The sequence below is a fragment of the Vanessa cardui genome, chromosome 6 (genome assembly GCF_905220365.1).
Source record: "Vanessa cardui chromosome 6, ilVanCard2.1, whole genome shotgun sequence".
NCBI lineage: Eukaryota > Metazoa > Arthropoda > Insecta > Lepidoptera > Nymphalidae > Vanessa > Vanessa cardui.
In genome coordinates, this window is record NC_061128.1 from 6,612,868 (window position 1) to 6,634,110 (window position 21,243).

Sequence of the window (21,243 nt, forward strand, 5' to 3'; positions counted from 1 at the left end):
CCAAGACAGTATTTCACGCAAGCCCATCGCCCAAAACTATACAAGGCGCAAATTGAACCCAACATGGAATATTGCTCACATCTCAAGGCGGGTGCTCCCCAATACCAGCTCCTTCCATTTGTCCGTATCCAACGCAGAGCGGCTCGAACTATCGACGATCAAGCCCTTTTCGACCTGCTTGATCCTTTGGCTTTGCGTAGAGATGTTACATCGCTCTGCATCTTATACCGAATATTTCACGAAAAATGTTCCGAGGCATTGTTCGGCTTAATCCCGGCTGCTGAATTTCACCTTCTGACATCTCGTCAAAATTCAATGTTTCACCCGCACCACCTTAATGTTCAAAAATCCACAACAGCACGATTTTTAAGACATTTTTTACCTTGCACAACCACTCTGTTGAACCAGCTTTCGCCGACGCTTTTTCCGAACCGATACTACTTCGGAACCTTAAAAAGAAGAGCGTACTCCTTCCTTAAAGGCCGGCAACGCACCTGCAAGCCCTGAGCTCTGTGAGCCCTGTGAGCCTCATGCTCGTTTGCCTCTTATAACATAAAATAAGTCGTTGGTTGTCTTTTAAATAAATGTGTATAATTTTAATAATATATTTATGCTAATTATAGAATAAACCTGTTGCTCTTTTTTCCTGGAGCACGAACCCCACCCGAAATGAAATCCTGGCTACGGCCCTGTGCACCATATATAACGACTTTAATGTTCCAACTTCCGATCTGCCAAAAAACTGGTGATCCAATTGCATAATTACCCGGGAAGCCCGTAGGGAGCTTCGAAAGAAGCGCTTTGTGCCAAACGCTATCGAAGGCCTTCGCTATGTCCAGACATGATGACATATAATCATATGACAGGTAATCTAGAAGATCGACGGCTGCACGACCCCGACAAAAACAAAACATGGAGGTGATTGGCCTATAATTGGACGGGTCTGGGTGGTTGCTCTTTTTGGGTAGCTTCACTTAATTTTAAAAATTCAAAAGTGCTAGTAAAAGCCCACTTGAATAAAGTTAATTTTGATTTTGATTTAGGGATAGGATGCACCAAAGCAGTCTTCCGGAGACCGGCTGCTTTCGTAGTCAGCAACTATTCGGTAAAGAGCGCCAACTATTTCTTTATTATATGGTATGTATGTTCTCTATATAATGTATATATGAAATGTATCATTTTACAATCTGTCTTACACATTTCAAAATTTAATGGCTTATTACACTTATTTTACACTCTGTAAAAGGTTTATCCTCTTTAGTATCTAAAATTACTAACATGACATTATGACATCAAAAAATAGTATCTTAATAAAATGTGAATAACGGTATGATTACTACTGCCTCTAGTATTTGCGTAAAATGATTCATTTTGTTTAGATTTATTGTCGTATCTAGACTAAACGGCTTAATTTTCTGAAGAAACCAATAAATACCTACGTTATGTTTATTTAATTAGCGCAAAATATTTTTTTGATAATACGATATCGGTTAGCGAAAAAATTTAGGGGGTGGGGGGTTTGAACCCCCAAAACCCCCGCCTACCTACGGCCATGACAGCCTATAAATTTGCCACTGCTAGCCAACGGCTGGCTGGCGTTATCCCTTTCAGGAGAACGTTTAGAACATATTCCACCACGCTGATTCAATGCTGGTTGGTGGAATACACATGTGGCAGAAATTCTATGAAATTAGACGCATGCATTATTCAATACCTTAAATATATTGTGCATTTAACATGGATCAATGTTTAATTTAAATGTAATCCTGTACTACATGGAATTTCAATGAATATCATCGAAAATCATCATCATCATCAGATCAAAGGCTGGGACATAGCGGTTTCTATTGTCTAATGACAAAAAAGCTGTGAAAGTTGCAAGACATTCTACAGTATATTATTTAGTATCAGCATTGCACGTGCAAAGCCAGGGCGGGTCGTTAGTTATGTATAAATAAAGATTTGTCTTTCCTAATATCTCCTGTTAAGAGATTACTAAGCCGAGTCCATATTTTTTATACCTTTAGTTAGCTTATATCGTAGTGATTGATGTAATTCTTTATGTTATGTGCATTTTGAAAGATTCAATGCATTTTATCAGCATGCAAAATGGTTATTATTGATTATTTCATGAAAAATAAAGTGTATGAATATAAATATAAAAAATTAACACACATCAAAAAATTAAATACATATTTTTATTAAAAATATTATAATTAACTTGTCACAGTTACAGTAGTCAATAAGGCACTTCAAATTGTAAAATGTTAAGTATTCAAATGAAAGGTTTACATGAAATTGAAATAATAAAGTATTGAAATATATAAAATAATCAATTTTCATATTGTGAGAATATTAAATATTTTAATGAATAACACATTTACTTCTAACTAATATATAATGTCAAAGACTGAGTTCACAATAGGAAACATATATTTCCAATGGTTTTTGTGTTCATTGTTTGGAATAAGAATTAGATTTAAAGGACTAGTAGATCTGTTCTTCAATGCTATAGTAAAGTACCCACTTAGTACTTTACTTAGTAATGTAAAGGAAAATGTTGTGATTGCTGACAAAGCAATTATTTCATTTTGGTTTGGTCATTCTGTTTATAACTTTATAAAACTACTACTTATTTAATAACAGCACATATAATTGTAAAATATAGTTTCAAAATGCATCGAAAATGCAATAAGTATCATATTTGTTTTTTTTTTATGATCAAAAACCATTCGAACAAATATAGAATATAATTTTTAATATCAATATAAACTTAATGAAGTCTATTTACAAAATGTTTTGGTCGACTTATAAAAATAAAAAATTAAATGAACTTTATGTTCAATATGCAATTCACTGCTATATAGAAATAGAATTTTTTTTACGGTTTACCTTGATAGGTAATTTATCGTGTGAAGTAATTTATCGGGGATAGATGATAATCAACTTAAACAGTGGATGGTGATTTTGGTTCATTAGCATAGTTTAGTCTTTGCAAATTAAATTACCAAATATGTGACGTAGTTCAATGATGCAAAAAATAAACAATGACATTCTGAACAAAATTGCTACTTACATTGGTTGCTGTAAAACAGCAATTACATTACAGAAAATATGAACGAATAACACTACAAGCATATCCTCTACTTAAAAATGTAAATATTATACAATATTATCTATTTGTTATAAATAACTTATTTAATTATTGCTAATACAAAATCTTTGAAAATTTTAATAGTATGATGGTAGTCAACTCTTCAATTCCTACACTTTATTTTAAAGTCCTTTAGAGTCTTCCAGATCTAACGTCAGTGATGACGCCCCATAGTTCTATTATAAATTCATCTGTAAACCCAAATTCCTGTAGATCACTATTGTCAATAGCTTCGGCAAGTTGCATTGAATTCATTTTCTTATCAGCGAGATCCCACATTTGAGTTGCTAATTCTGTGTCATTTATTCCCATAAATGATTCAAGGAGAGAGTTTATTTTATCTATGCCCGCTTGTGATTTCTCGTCGTGCTGAAATAAAATAATATGAATGTTGAATTAATTACATATCATGTACAAATAGTAATATAATCTGTTTTATTAACGTAGTATGTTTGTTCATTCACTTTATCTTGGGTAAACAAGATTGGAAATTTTTACCCTGGAATGCAACGTATAATTGTTGGGTCTAGATAAAAGTCACATGAATAGTTTATACTTATTCAGCTTAAACAATTAATTTAGGTTAAGTATTATTATTAGTATTAAGATACAGTATCAATAACTCATTTGAAAAATAATAGTAATTTACTAATTTGTTCACGAGGGCATGAGACACCTTGGGCGAATATATTTTTACATCGATTTCGATCACAGCGGCAATAGGCTATTTGACTGGTTTTTAAAATCCATTTTATATTATTTAGTAGAAGTTAAGGAACCCAGTAAAAGTTGTGTTTTTTATTTCTAGTACATATTTGCTGAAAAATATCATATTAAAAATTCCATATTTAAAAAACGCTACTTGGACAATATGGCGCTGCATATGGGATATGCGCATATGGGATCGTTGGCATCACTTTCCTGTGGTACATATAGTAGAAAAGCAAAGTTTACAAGAAAGTGACTTTATCATAAGCCCGGCCAATCAGGAGCGTTTTGTGTCACGTGACAGACGTTTGAAAAATGCATTTTTATTTATGGATTTTTGAATAAATTAAGTATTATTTTCAAGTTTCGTTAGTAAATAACCATTTTTAAACTCATAATATACACTGATTACAATAATTCACAATTTATTTTTCGCATTGTCAAATAGCCTATTCTCGGCGAAGTATAGGAAGCGTTGGAGATATTATCTATCATTCTGATAATAAACTAATTCATCGAGTGATTGAATGACTAACATTTATACCCATTTTAATTAGTTTCACAAGATATTAAATAATATGCAAAATGTTTCGTCTTACCTCATTTTCTATCGTGGCTTGGCCGTTTGCTTTAAATCTAAGCGTTTCTTTGCCTGATCCATAATTTTGTTTTTTACCAGACCTAGCGCTGCCACTCTTAGGGCCAATGCTTCCAAAACCACTTTTCAATGGCTCCACAAGTCTTATAGTAAATGTAGTACCCTTGGGTATATCTTTCAGGAGTTTAGCCACCTCATAATGTCTTTTACCGACCATGTTCTCCTCATTTAGTCGTTCAATGTGATCACCAACCTGAAGAATAATAAAAGAGAACAGTTTAATACGATAACTGTTTACTTCCTCTTGCTAAAGAGGCGAATGGCCTCCCGTTAAATATAGGGCAGTTTAGTCGATTGACACGCTTCTTTCATAACCAATAAAGATGAAATGAACATGAGCACTTATTACTTTTACGATTAATGTGGCATCCCGTGAGCATTCTAGATAAAAAAATAATATTGAATTTAATGGAACAATACAATTTTATGTTGTAATTTTGTAGTACCATGTCCTGTCATTTTCTATTTAAAAATAAACTAAAACTACTATACTAAACAAAAATTCGAAAACTTGACCTTGAAAATCAACTTCGTGGTTACTTTCACTATCGTATACGTGACCATGCGAGAGACGAGAGATAGCGCTCTAAAATAAAATGATAAGAGTTTTTGGGACCTACACGAGATAACTTAATTAAATATTCGATGAATTATAGTTACTATAATAATATAACTTATGAAAATATGCATTCACCAATGCAGTTATTATATAAACTATTATGTATTAACTATAGTATAGTTATGTAAACCATTGTAATATTCAGATGATTCATTTCAAAAGAATATAGGAACTCATAATTAAGTTTTATTATTGCATAGCAATGTCTTTAACTTTCTTTATAAGGAAATGACTTATGTCTAATGGCCATTTTTATATTTCTTTCTATAGATAATTATAATAATTCTATGTTACCTCTATATGAGGAATTCTTGCAACAATAGATCCTTCCTTTATTCGCTTTATGAAGGCATATCCTGCTCCGTTGTCAGTAATCGTTAAGCCGAGTGCGTCTTCAGTTTTAACTATTTCTATTTCCTTCGGCCGACCTTTTCTGTGTGCGAATATGAAATCTTCTAATCCTATTTGTCCCCCAAGTAACTTCTTCATATCCACTTTGTGTGTATTTAGAGTGCAAAATAAAATCTGAAACCATAAAAAGAATAATAAATGTTTGTTTCCTTTTAAGCCAATTAGGTCAGGACATACTATTTAACACGCCTAGGTGTAGCGTGGTCGTTGATAATTAAGCACATTTCTTATATTGGCTTTTCTTGAAAATTTCACTGGCGTTAATGACGCAAATCCAACATAGCTATACATTATTTTGGTCATTTATAAATTGAATTGCCAGAAAAAATTACAAAACATGATGAGGCCTGCTTTATAGATTGATTTAGATATACGACGTAAGTATTAGAATTATATAGCGTTGCTTAGTCTATACAGTAATCTTTTTGTGACAACCTTTGTGAATGAGATATAACTAAATATAATAATAGGTTTTTAACTATACCTACTATTAAATAATACCAGATTTTTATATTGATATCAAATGCCTCTTTGTAAATTGGGCCAAGACCCAATTTGAGACCCCATTGAAGAACTCGTTATAAAATAGACTACAACTAAAAAGCAAAAGGATTTTATTGAAAACTTAATAACTAAAAATCGCGATTTAAGAATCGGAAAACACTTCAGTTGGTTCAGTAATTAGTTATAATTTATACAAAATAAGAAATGACTGAAAGATAAATGTGGCTTGCTAACGCTTATTCATAAATCGAAAAATACGATTTGCTTCTTGCTTGTTTTCTTTGGTAATGGAAACTCCATATCCATTACCGAATTTCTTAGACTTCAAAGCAAAACTTCGCAGAAAAGGTCATTATATAGTGCATAAGTATAGACAATCCTTTATTCAAATAGTCCGAAATGGTGTCAACACAACCAACTTTAAAAGAACCATTGAGAAATTCTTGACAGAAGATCAATTTTAATATAAGTTTATATTGGCCCAATTAGTAATTTGAAAATGATATAAGCTTAGAGAGAATGAGAAAGACATTTTTTCACATACAGATTTCACATAACACAATGGATATTATGTCAACATCAACATCATGATATTTAGGCTAAATATACTATTGACATAAGCTTAGCAGAATAACTTTCGTTTGAAAGTCTACTCATAATTAATTATATAAATATTTGGTAACAAATGTAAGTTAATTTTCAAATTAATATTCTTGGCAGTTTAAATAATAATACTCAGTTTGATGCTACAATATTTAAATATGATATTACCACAGTTTTATGTAAAATATATTATGCGTAAATATGATATTAAAACAATTCTGATATTAAAACTTTTCACACCGACTAGCATCTGGTCTAACGAAAGTTAATAAAGTCGTATTAGGTCAAGGTTGTGAGCGATTCAGCCAAAATGTTTCTTTAAGAATACAATATTAATGAACAACAGATAATTTCTGTAAATAGTAATTATATTTCAAACACTGAAATCGAAATTTTATAAAACGTTGTGTTATTTGACTCATGACTCAAAATCATGACTCACTAAACTTTCAGTCATATTTAATTAAAATTTCAAAAACTCCGTTCGTTGGTTTTTTAGTGTTTGAGTCAAGATAAAATGCAAAAATGTGTCGCATTTACGAATAAAGGATGGCTTATATTAAGTTAATTATATTCAAAACGTTCTTCAGAGAATTGAAATGAAAAAATAATGCTATTCATTGAGTTTTCAAGATTTACCGTTGACTTAAAGACTAACTGACGTCAAAAGATATAATAACTACGTCGGAAATTTGCGAAGAATGTCATCTTGCCATTTGTACATTTTTTTAGCACATCAGCACTGTGACCTTATACATGTTGGGAAAATAATTTCAGCTTAGAGAATCGCGATTTCTGTCTTTGAAATAACGGTTTGCTTGCTTGCTCCGCTTCACGTTTTAGATGTGCAATATGCAATGCTTTCGGATTTCATATGGACATTAGCTAATATATTTTAAAATTACTCCCTAAAATGTCATGCGCACATTTAGAAAAATTTAAATAAAAAAACATTATCTCATAATATACGTCGTATAGCCACCTCATTACGACGATTATAAATGGTACCTTTTGACAGCCTTTATCTATAGATTATGTTTAAAGTTTTCATACTTCAGCTAATATGTTCATACGATAACAATATCTTGGTATTTAAAAGATCATAGATAAGTTCGATTTAATTGAAGAAAATTAGACATTGAATACATATTGAGCAATTAATTTAAGTATGCAGACTTTTTAAAACAAAAATACGTTTACTTTCGAACTAAATTAATATAGCTCGTATAGCTATACGTTAGATGGTTAAAAGTGTTATACAACAACATATTAAGTAATGTACATTACAAATTATACTTTAAGGTATTCTAAATTAGATTATATTTTATTATATTAGGTATTCTAAATATTTAAATCAATTTATAAACCTTGCATCATTATTATAAATGGTTACTCCTTTTATATTTATTTCAAGACGCACCCCGATGTTATTTATATAAAAGGTAGATTTAAAGGTATAGTCTTTATTTAAATAATACTTTGAAATTCAAAACTGAATAAACAAATCGACGTACACCGAAAATGACAAACCGGAACTAGAGCTTGTTAACCTCATGTACCAGAATAATATTACGTGTACAATGTACTTACATGTTTATGAATAAATTATGTCCATAAATATGCACTAATTGTCAAATAAGTACATATAGAAAAATTAAAAACGTATACGTTAGAAACTTATTATTTCTACGGCATGCATGTGTTTCAAAACATGTGAGATCTAAGTTAGTCGTTTATAAGCATTAAAATTTCAGGCATCGATAAGAAAATGAAATGTCGTAACACTCGGAATACTTAACTAACTTTCGACTTTCGGTAAACACGACTGCATCGCATTGTATAGTAAATTCTGATATTCGCTTAGTCGACCATCCGGTCCTTGACCCACGAGCAGTGGGTCATCACACAGTCATAGACAGTAGAACGCTTTCAATTTGAATTAAAATGAACTCTATTCGTAAACCAGTATTTCGTATTTCTATCATTTCATTGTTTATATTTTCACAGACTAATTAATCCGTTAATCAGATGGTGTTGCTATAATTTTTAATACTATTAAGAATATTGTGCGCATTTAGACATATTAATGTAACAGTAGTGCCGTAACACACGAGAGGCTGCCGGCTGCGCCCGTGGGCCATTCTACTTCCTGGCCGCCCAGCCGTGCGTGCTTCCGCAATGACAGTTTTGAACTAATTATATAAACATGCAATAATAAAACACAGCGATAACTTTCCGATTTTTATAACGCAATAAACTAAAATGTTAAAGTCGCAACACGATATATCATTTACACTTGTAAAATATTAAGTTACCAAAGCCTTTCGGGTGCATGTTACCGGGCACTTGATCGGTTTCCATTTGCATTGGGGTATTGTCACTATACAGATTATACCTACATAAAAAAATAACTTATCGCATATTATAATAAAAACTCAACCTTATTTAGTGTTTTCATTAAGCGTGAAATATCAAGAAATCGCTGAAATATTTTCGCCAGTGACCTTTACTGGCTAACCGTCACGGTCGTCTATTGTCCTATTAATTACTAACTGCTGCGTTCGACTTCGTTTCGAAAATATTTTCTTTTATCTATTCTTTCTGTATTATTTTCTGCTATAGTAATAAATATTGATTATTAAAATGATCGCTATCTCTATCTAGTTTTATAAAAAACATGCAGTTTCCGCGTACGTATGAAATACTAGTCCCACAAACTATGTTTTTTCAAATACTTATATTATAACAATTACGATTACAAACACTATATTTAGATATGATTAAATGATTCGTTCACTGATAGTGATGGCGTTCAATAATAATTAATCCATGCAGTATTTGATATTATGATGGATTACAGCGTTTTCAAAAATACATTTACACTGTATAGTCTAGCGCTGTCATAGATATTTGTAAATGAATTACAGTGGCAAGACTTTTTTGTTTGATAGTACTAACAGACTTAAAAAAAAACAACTGTTTGTTTTTTTTGTACTGAACTGCATATTAAAACTGAAATGATTGATATCTAGGTCTCCCATAGCTTGGATTAGGAGTTTACCGTCACTCTACGATCGTTTTTAGTGTAAAAAGAAATATAGAAGATGTAACTTCAATTTAAACAACTACATAAAAGGCTAGCGGTGCTGTGAGTGATCCTCTCCTAATCGGACGAAGTTTACCTTAGGAAATGGTAGGTTATAGGTCACATGCAGAGAGCTTATGACAGCAAAAGGTGTGCCTGTTCCATCCATCTTAGACACGCCCCAAAAGCACATAGGGCAAGCCCAAGACCAGAATTACCCTACTCTAAACTATACATCTAAAGATTAAGATTTTATTACACATTAATTTAACGTGCACGAAAATATCACATACAATATATTCTACTGTAACCAATCTACGTAAAAATCCCAGGCAGGATCAGCGTCCTAACACAATTAATATAAGTGCAAGCAAATCGTGGTGATGAAGAGAAACAGGCAACATTAAAGGTACATAGTACAGGTCTAGTAGTAAGGAGATCCTTTTTATTTAACACAATTAATCTCACTCAACAATAACAATTACGCCAACATCTTACATAACCACTAGCCAGTCGCTATACGAAACAACATTACTAAGATACATAGTATGCGATTTCGTGAGTCATTTTCCATACAGTTTATTACAATTAGTAAGCAAACTCACATTAGAATTATTGTATCGAACAAAGGTTGATAATTACAAAAACATACAAATGTGATCTTCTTTTAAATTGGTATACTGACAAGGTTTCCTTTAAGAAATATGCTATCTTTAACAAATATGGCTTGAAATAACTTAATCAATCAATGTCAAATACAGAACAAACATGAGGAAGAATTTTGACAAAAACCGTTTCTATCACACCTCCTAATCGTAAAGATAGTAGCAATATGTCATGTAATGAAATATTAATGAATTGGTTAAATCGCTGTCCTTAATCAACCTTGAAGGTTTATTTTTGATAATATTACTGTTTGCACAACCACTGCAGTCAGAATATAAGATTTATAGTTATTTGCGACGTCAGTACCATGTGATTCATAAATATAATGTCAGTACATGTTATCAATCCGTAATCTACTATTAAAGGTTATAGGTAGATGGCTTAAGATCCGTAAGAGTAGGAACGACCTTTACCCCTTTTGTTTAATGAATAAAAAGTATTTTATACCACAATATGTTAAACAAATTATCGCGAATAAGTTTTCTAAAAAAATTCGTGATGTAATTACATAAACATTTTAAAATATTTTCCTTAGTCTTTAAACATTCATTCATTTTCATTTAATAGGCTAATCACATACTAATAGAAAGCATGAAGTTTATAGAATATCAAACCTTAGGTTGACATTTTTTTCCCATCATAACTACTTTGTAGGCAAATAGGTAAATTCATAAGACACTCATGTTTTTATATTTAAATGATTATATAATGTATGTCAAAAGTTATACTCGCGTTAAGGTCTCTGACATAAATATTAACATCAACACATAGTATATCGTAGTAGGATATCGGATAAATGATTTAAAAAAAATGTACAATAAAAACATATACTCTATTTAATTTTTAGATAAGTAAATAAGTCCGCCCTGAATTTATTAAAAAGCAATAGATGATACGATTTTCTTTCCTCACTATTTATTGCAATTGTATGAATATTTATTTTTATTACAATGCAAGGTAAAACGTCTAATTGTCGAGTGCAGGCACTTCATGCAAACATGTTGACTTAATTTTTTTCTTATCATAACAATGTCAGCATCATATAATTAATAAGTAGTCATAGTCATAAAGTGATGTCACGGTAAACTAATAGAACAATAACTGTAAACAATCGATTTATGCTAAAATCAGTATTCTTAATTATTATTAAATATATATATATAGAGAGAGAGACCGCCTAGTAGGCCAAAATACAACTCAAATTATAAGTAACTTTGTCCAGCTGGAGAACCGTAAATACAAACATAATAGGCAGTAATTGAGCACGTGAAACGCTGTGTTTATTCAACAGATTTTAACAAAATTTAGAAACCTATGACAGGTTTTGTTTAATTTAATTGTAAACTGACAACGTCTGTTAGTCTGTGTACAAAACTGCGCCATAGCGCCACTAGAGCCAGCCAATGGAGCTATATTATTCTAATCTCTAAAATTAATTCTTTGTTAATCGTGACAATTTAAGTAAAAATAAGTAAGTAACAGCCTGTATATTTCCCACTACTGGGATGAGGCCTCCTCTTCCATTAAGGAGAGGGTTTGGTACATATTCCACCACGCTGTTCCAGTGTGGGTTGGTGGAATGCACATGCGGCAGAATGTCGATGAAATTAGACATGCAGGTTTCCTCACGATGTTTTTCTTCGCCGCCGAGCTCGAGATGAATTATAACATAAATTAAGCACATATATATAGTGGTGCCTGCCTGGGTTTGAACCCGCAATCATCGGTTAAGATTTTTCCGTTCTAACCACTGGGCCATCTCAGCTCTTACGTGACAATTTAGTAAATTGCAATTAAGAATCTTCTATATTTTTATGCACATCTTCGGCTGGAGTTCTTCAAAATAAGAATATAATCAATCTATAAATATTATAACGTGCAGCTATCGTCGTGAAAATCGGCCTACGCGTATAATATATAAAAGTGTGCAGACTTATAAAGCATTCAAGCTCTAATTTTAGAACGATTCTGTTTTTGAAGCTACTCTTAATGATTTCATTTGGTTTAAATTCAAAAAACATAAAAAAAAATAAAATCATAACCCATATATAGTTGTCCTTAATCTAGTCTAACAAATAGTCGTCCTTAACCTGGTCTACTTATATATCTTTGCAAACTACCCTCCGAATAGACCAATTCAGAGGTTGTCGGCTTTTTTATCTTAAACTATTTCTGACAAGTTTTTATTATATATTTAGGAATATTAAGTAACACAATACTAAGAGGCTTTTTGGCTTACTAAAACAGGATACTTTTTTCAACATTTTTTAAATATTTGATACTTACAACGCAGTGTTACATCTGATGTTAGACCTCACACACTGTAGACCATACCTCTGACTGATCTGAGTTTTGGATATGCAGATAGTTTGTTTATAATATTCTTTATCAGCATCAAAATAACTTGCCACAGAGAAACATGTTGTAATGTAATTTGTAATTGATAATGTACTAGCGTGGCAAACACAACCAACTATAATAGGTACCTACCTAACACCACATTTACTTATTAAATACCTTAAATATCCATATCACAACTACAATTAAATTATAAAGTTACTATCTTTAGTCATTATCACACATTAGTTCTTATCAGATTTAATTTAAAAACATGATACAATTGTAAAATAAATAGGTGATTTCAAATGTGTAGCCTATGTTTACAACTTACTGTAGAATTGTCAAATCAAATTCTAGGAAGTTATATTACAAGTACATAGACAGCGAATAAACAGGAAAAAAATACAGTAAAACTAAAATAACTGGATACAAATTACTTCAAATAAAGGTTATTGGAAGTATTACACAAGATAATAAACTATTTACACAACACATATTTTACTAGGCAATAGATTTCCTGAAATGTGTACATATGTTAGATAGTAGATATTTAGGTCAGTAAAAGTAACTATCGTCCCAAAAATCTCTTTCATACAGTTACCCCAACAAAGAAATAATGGATGGATTGTGTGACATGCTGCACCAACCGGAATTATGAAATGATTATTCTTATGATTACTCATAAGATATCATTCAGCATTCTTTTCACTTTCAATGCCACATGAATTACAATAAAAACAACTATTACAATTTCTTTACTATTACAAGTTGAAAGTTTAATTTTATTACCTGTTAAAATAAACCAACCAAAATGGGGAATAAGGTTGTAGTCCTCCAAATCCAAATCCGATATGAAGTAGGTAAATATCTAATTTAGACAGAGATAGTGCTTGATAAAGAAGTAAAGTTTAACTATAAAAAAGACATTCTATATAATATTCTATAAATGACAACCACATTTTGTCACTACTGGGCAGTGTCAGAGGAAATTGTAATACCTAATTGTTGATAATAATTTATCGATTATCATCAATGTAAATATAATATCATATTCTAAGTATTCTCTAAACACAAAACTATCTAAAAAATGAGATTACAAATAATTGTTTCATTCAGCATTTCTTCTAGACTTATTTTTAAGTCAACTATTTTTAAAATTGATTAATTAAAATCATTACTGCTAAAATAGATAAAACTTTACTTTTACATAAATACTTTTAATGGTTTTCGAAACTGTTATTCAATTGGTTATACATTTCATCAGATATTGCTTGTATATCATAGGAATTTAATAAAAAGCTATTTCACATAATCAATAAAACATGATTACTGGATATCTAAATATAGCCTAACAAGGTGTAAACATTCCATTCAATTAGATAAGTAGTTTTTGCAAGAACATAAAATACTAAAAATTCACTTGTAATATTAATCATACTATTTAATTAGAATATTTATTTAATAAATTGATAAATTGTTTCACTGCTTCATTACACAACATTTGTGTTTATTATTCAGAAGATATGTATTTTAAGAAATTACTATAGTAAAATTATTAATTCGAGTCAGTAAAATGACATTTCCAGTGTTGCAGGTTTTTAATCTCAAATAAATAGTGATGTGATAGAATCTCGACTATAATTTTGGGAATTTCGACTAAAGCACTATTACTAATTCCAGTCAGTAAAATAACAAGTGCAACTGTCACTGATACTGTTCGGCAATCAATAGACATAGACATTTAGTCATGCTTTATTTTATTAAGTATCAAAGCGTTTTTTTTATTATAAATATTTAATACATATTGCATTAAATAACACGATTTTAGAAATATGGCGTATTAAAATTTCTTACTACAACATTATTACAAAGCTGGGAAAAAATGTATAACGAGGTTCAGAGGAATTAACACTAAAAGGTCAAGAAAAAACAAGTAATTTTATACGTTTTTATTCATTGCGGTTGTTATTAATTCCGACTCCGATTCTGAATCGGTATACTCAATTTATGTAATGTATTGTAAAAATTTTAATACACTGGTAAGGTCCATATTTCTAAAATCGTATTATTTAATACGGTATGTATTAATTTACAATAAAAAAAACGCTTTGATACCTAATAAAATAAAGCATGACTAAATGTCGCAGTCTATTGATTGCCGAACATCACTATTTTTTTTTTTTTTTTTTTTGTGGCTTTTATTTGTGCCAAAGAGGCACAGATTAAGAACATCACTATTGTAGCGGGTAACCCTTTTTTGTATCAGTGACAGTTGCACTTGTCATTTTACTGACTCGAATTAAAAATCGTACTATAATTATTTTTTTCCCTTTGATTTTAAGTTTTTCAGTATATACAGGGTTACAGGTTAAGTCGACCGAAATCCTTTAAGAGAGGATAGATTCCATCATTCCTAACCGATTTGACTATGGAACCCCATATCCTAAACCTAACCCTTCTCAAGTTATTGGCCTTTGAATTTATTTTATAAAAATGACAGATTTTTTGACGATTGCCCCTTTATTTTTGTTTTGTGTCCCAATTTTGTATTCTTTTTGCTATTTTTGAGTAGAAGATTAGTTGCTTTATTATTTTAAGCTACAAAACTGCCAGTAACTATACCAAATGAGTCGTAGTAGACAGTCAATTGTTAAAAAAAATAATTACATTTAAAAAATATATTTTTTATTTCTAAGATATCTTTAAAAAAGTCTATGACAGATGTACTGCAGATATGCTAAAAAATATCTACGGCTCTTCAGCTTTCCGATAAGGTATAATAACATAGGGTATTATTAGAACCCTTGGAAAAAATCTTTAAACAAAGACGCCCGAGTAACAAACGTTAAGCCGCTCGCAGCGCCTGTTGTCCTGCAATGAGTGCGAGCGGGACATTTTTCAATGTAAATAGGTACGAGAGGCATAGGTAAAAACTATTTTGTTGTTATAGTGAGTGCTTTTTGGTAATTCCTTAATTCCTTATTCAGTCTGCTTACGCGATTCGTCCGTGGTAGGTGCGATACATAGTGCTTTTTTACTCGATTTGGCTTGTTTTCTGGACTTTTTCTTCCTATTCGTGACTGTGCTTTTTAACTGGACCTTGATTTGTATTTCTGATTTGGAACTGTTGAAAATGACGACCTTTACAAATGAAGAATATGCTGATATTCTGATTTGTTATGGGTACTGCAACTGTGTATCTTCACGAGCACGTGAAGAATACATAGTACGTTATCCTGGCCGCCGTATACCGGATATTAGTGTCTTTGACGGAGTTTATCGGCAAATTAGAGAGACTGGCTCTGTTTCAAGATGACGAAAAGACGTAGGCAGACCACGAATTCAAGACGACGACGAAGAGCAAGATAATGAGATAATTCGACGATTTCGACAGGATCCCACTACGTCAACTAATGTTGTTGCTCGAGGACTTGGACTCTCACAGTGGAAAATGTGGTTTACAGTGCATACTGCTGGTCTCTACCCCTACCACTTCACGCCAGTACATATCATCGAAGAAGGAGATCCTGCGAGGAGACTAGACTTCTGTAGATTTATGCTCAACGCAGATTTAGAAGATCCGTTGTTATTTAGAAGAATCTTGTGGACTGATGAGTCAAAATTCGACCAAGACGGGATAACTAATTATCATAACACACAAGTTAACAAACGTCACGAATAGGAGGAAACAGTCCAGAAAACAAGCCAAATCGAGTAAAAAACCAAGAGCACTATGTATGACATCTACCACGGACGAATCGCGTAAGCAGACTGAATAAGGAATTAAGGAATTACCAAAAAGCACTCACTATAACAACAAAATAGTTTTTACCTATGCCTCTCGTACCTATTTACATTGAAAAATGTCCCGCTCGCACTCATTGCAGGACAACAGGCGCTGCGAGCGGCTTAACGTTTGTTACTCGGGCGTCTTTGTTTAAAGATTTTTTCCAAGGGTTCTAATAATACCCTATGTTATTATACCTTATCGGAAAGCTGAAGAGCCGTAGATATTTTTTAGCATATCTGCAGTACATCTGTCATAGACTTTTTTAAAGATATCTTAGAAATAAAAAATATATTTTTTAAATGTAATTATTTTTTTTAACAATTGACTGTCTACTACGACTCATTTGGTATAGTTACTGGCAGTTTTGTAGCTTAAAATAATAAAGCAACTAATCTTCTACTCAAAAATAGCAAAAAGAATACAAAATTGGGACACAAAACAAAAATAAAGGGGCAATCGTCAAAAAATCTGTCATTTTTATAAAATAAATTCAAAGGCCAATAACTTGAGAAGGGTTAGGTTTACCGTTTAGGATATGGGGTTCCATAGTCAAATCGGTTAGGAATGATGGAATCTATCCTCTCTTAAAGGATTTCGGTCGACTTAACCTGTAACCCTGTATATGTTATTTTTCAGTATATATATGTTATTTATTATACACACATATTTAGACTTTTCAATAAAAATAATCAATTTTGTAGCTCGGGAAGTAATACAATTTTGATCCGTTCTGATTTCTTTCATCCTTTACAACAATAAACAGCCTCGTGTTTAGATTTCATATACTACATTTATAAAAGGACTAAATAGTATAATGTTTTAATAATGAATTTTATATAAGTTTTAAATAAAGTTACTGAAACTATGTGTCTCTTAATATAATAAACATAATAATAATATATTTTTAATTTGGCATCATGAACTTTAACAGATATTCGTCATGTTTTAAAAATTCATATAATTTGGATATTTAATACCAGGCTATCAGTAGCAAGATATTTATGATTATAAAATTATCTAGGTAGTCTGACAAAATATAGTTTTATTTCAGAGATAATATTGAGTTCCCCAAATTAATAGAACAGTTAAAAGTTAACATTACATTAATCATTTCAGAAGATATGCTTTACATTCATGATGTTGGGCCGGGAAATAAAATCATTCTGTAAAAATTATACATGAAACTGTCTTAGATAACATTTTGTTATTCATTACTATATTGCTTTATTCAATTTATATCCTACTGAGGTTATTGTAAAATATTTAGGTATTGTTTTAATATTATATGAAATTGGATAGTCTACTTACATCTTCCGGAGCAAAGTCGTAACATTCTGCTATTTTCTGATAAAGCTCTTTCACATTTGAAAATCCAGAAATAAGCCCAAGTGGGCTTCCCTGAGCCTGCTGACAATGGAATACTAATTGTGACTTTTGAGCACCGTTGTTATTGTCCACACCGTTAGATTGATGGTTCTGTACGTCTTCCACGGGAGGAGGAGGTACCGGTGGCGCGGAATACTTTGGCGCCTTCTTCTTAAACAACGACATCACGAAAAATATCACTACTATAAAACTGTAAAGTTAAGTTACTTTGTAGTAAAAGTTAACGCGAACTCATTACACTCGCCTACTGCAAAATTATTCACGTCCAAAGCAGAGAACTTGCGACACTGTACATGTGAATATCATCGCGTCATAACTTACGATAAGTTATCACTAAATGACGATACTGGATAAGATTATGTAGAATTCTATTGTTGAAGGTTCTTTAAGAGCGAATAGTTTGTATCACGGATAGAGACAGAACGTTCAAATGATCGTAAATCGTCTGACCGACTGAAGCTGTCGACCTCGACTCCCGACTGATTACTGGCTCAAGTTAACTGTCAAATCACAAGTGTCAGTGTCAGGTGACGCTAGTGAAAGAGTAAATTGGAATTTATAAACATCCTTAGTGTGTCAGAAAAATCCTTATTTAGGTACTACAAATAAATGACATAAATATTTTTAATTATTATAATGTAGTTATATTCATTGATTTATCTATAACTAATGTTGATTAATAACATTAGTTATAAATCACTCTTTCAAGAACCATATACTTTTACTATGTAGAATAAAACCTTTTTTACAAAATTTATTCTACATAATATTTTAATGTGTTTACAAAATGGAAAACGCAATGTTCACTTTTAAAATCGATTTATAAGTTACATTAAATATTTATTATATTTAAATATCAAATCGCTATGTACACACAACGCCAGCCAGCGCCACATTCATATATTTGATTCCCGCGCTTTCTGCGCTGCAATGTATGTCGAACATATTTGCCTTATACTTTAGTTTCTAAACAACAAATAGGTATGCTCTAATTTGTATTCATAATTATCTTTTTCGTTATTGGAGGCTTAACAGGGAAATTACAACCAATAACAGTACCTCCAAAATTTAATTGGTCTTGTTCAAAGGCTAAGAAGCCATGCTAATATGAATATCCCTTATCTCCTACAGCCCATCACGAAATAATTTGTCTTGTTGGCACAATTAAAACCATTGAACTATGAATTGAATTGAATGTTTTGAATTTTCTATACAAATATTGTATCTTATTTTAAAATAATCAATTTTAAGAAATAAAATAACAAATTTTATGGTTTTTTTTTTTTTTTATTGACAATTAGCAATAAGTTTACGAGGAGGCAACAGCTTTCTTCGGAGTAGGCTTTCCTTCCTTGAAACCGTTGCGGAAACGCCTTCTGACAATTTTAAGGTGACGCATACGGCCAGTACCAGTGGTCTTCCTGCGTTTCGCCTTGACTGACCAGTGGTCTGAAAATATGATAAAAAATTTTAGCTTTTAGGGAGATTAAATTAATTTCATACAGAAAAACATGATCTAATCAAATTTACTAAATATAGTTCTCAATAATTTCACATTGATCAGTATAGATGTCATGAAAATTATGATATTAGTGAGTAAATGATAATAATAATATTCTTTATTGTACACCAAGATAAGTATAACACACAGGAAATAAATATAACAAAATAAAGCATTGCACAAAAGGCGGCCTTATCGCTGAAGAGCGATCTCTTCCAGGCAACCTTGGGGCAGAGGAAATGGTCTATTAATGGCACAGGTGTACTATTTTTTAAATGGAATATTCAATATACATACATACGAGTATATTTGTGCATACAAATGAAATATATGTTTAATTATATGGCAATCAATGCAGACAAGCAATTGAGCCACTATTGACAATTGGTAGTTTAACTTAAGATACTATACTAAGTATAACTAATATAATATAGACTGAGGATGATTTCAAATATTACGTATATGGCTAGTAAGTAGTATAATGGTCTGTGCTTTTAAAGTATTATGCATATCTAATCTAATATTCTAAAGCTAATCAGTTTGTTTTTTAATTGAACATACTTAACTCAGTAACTAGGTATCCAATTTGATCCGAAGCACAATTATCAAGGAATCTATAGGCTACATAACAACATCAAGTTACAAGTGCAGAGTTTCTATGAAAAATATTCCCTTTGAGATTTTCCATTGCTTACACTAGACAAAGGAACTGTTTCACAAAGATCATGTATAATCTGTATTGTAGCCGAGCGGATTTGGAACAAACATTTAGTTAATAATAAAGGACACTGGTAGTAAGACCTGTACAATGCCCAACCAGTAAAATCAATATGAACAAATTGTATATGCACTATGTAGAGATAAACAGTTTTATAGTAAAAAATACTGTCCTCTTATTATAATGTGATGTTTTTTTACATTCTCAATACTCATAATAATCTCAGAGTAGTAAAAGAAATATAATAGCATACTATGAATACGAAAATTCTGTAATTTTCTAATATCGAATTTAATTAAAAAGTATAAAAACAATGTTCAAAATATTCAAAAGTGGCATGAGTTTGCTGTAACGAAGCCAAGTCTTTGAACATTTTAAAGAAATGATTTACCTACATTTACAAGGAACCATTTCAAAACGAATAGCTCCTCAATCATTGTAGGCCTCAATAAAAGTTAACAAGTAAGATGAATAGCACGTTCAAATAACCTTACAATATTAATATTATAGAATTACACTTACATGATCGTAACTTAGCTGCAGGGTAGCCGCACTGAGCACATTTAGATTTTTGGATATGATAGGATGATCTTCCACATCTCCTACATAATGTATGTGTCTTATTTCGGCGTTTACCGAAGCTGGATGTACCCTTCGTCTGAAATATTTACCAATAGGTTATTTTCAAAAGAACACAAATTGTCACGAAAATATTAAATATTATCAATTGAACTCTTAATCCAAGATTGTTTTATATCAAAATTTAATTATTTTATTTCACATTTACGGCGATATTCTACGATTTAATTTAAAACTTTTAAATTACACTACCATTTTGTCGGAATTTGACAACCAAAGGACGAATGAAAGAAACGTGAAGATGTTGCCAGTTAATGGCTTTTGATATTGTTGCCCAATAATATTTTTATAAAAAATTATTAATATTATTAATAAAGCTACTAATACAAAGTATATAAATATTATCAATGATATGCACGTTGAATAAATTATTGAGATGAGTAATATATATATATATGGTAAACTTGGTATTTTAAGTATATTGATATCAATGGTCGAAAGCATTACTTATGATATTAATT

The 21,243-nt window shown here is 31.2% G+C and overlaps 2 protein-coding genes across 2 annotated transcripts; both read right to left on the bottom strand.

Moving 5' to 3' along the window:
• Window positions 1–2,181: 2,181 nt before the first annotated feature.
• On the bottom strand, window positions 2,182–18,415 carry LOC124530301 (PDZ domain-containing protein GIPC3). Its single transcript, XM_047104409.1, has 4 exons — window positions 17,847–18,415; window positions 5,434–5,664; window positions 4,462–4,713; window positions 2,182–3,523 (listed from the first exon to the last, which is right to left on the bottom strand). Exons 1-4 carry the CDS (start codon window positions 18,087–18,089, stop codon window positions 3,287–3,289), a joined length of 963 nt encoding a protein of 320 aa, XP_046960365.1. The 5' UTR covers window positions 18,090–18,415; the 3' UTR covers window positions 2,182–3,286.
• A 775-nt stretch (window positions 18,416–19,190) lies between these two features.
• LOC124530686 (60S ribosomal protein L37) lies at window positions 19,191–21,072 on the bottom strand. Its single transcript, XM_047104941.1, has 3 exons — window positions 20,975–21,072; window positions 20,666–20,801; window positions 19,191–19,373 (listed from the first exon to the last, which is right to left on the bottom strand). Exons 1-3 carry the CDS (start codon window positions 20,975–20,977, stop codon window positions 19,234–19,236), a joined length of 279 nt encoding a protein of 92 aa, XP_046960897.1. The 5' UTR covers window positions 20,978–21,072; the 3' UTR covers window positions 19,191–19,233.
• Between the last annotated feature and the right edge of the window lie 171 nt (window positions 21,073–21,243).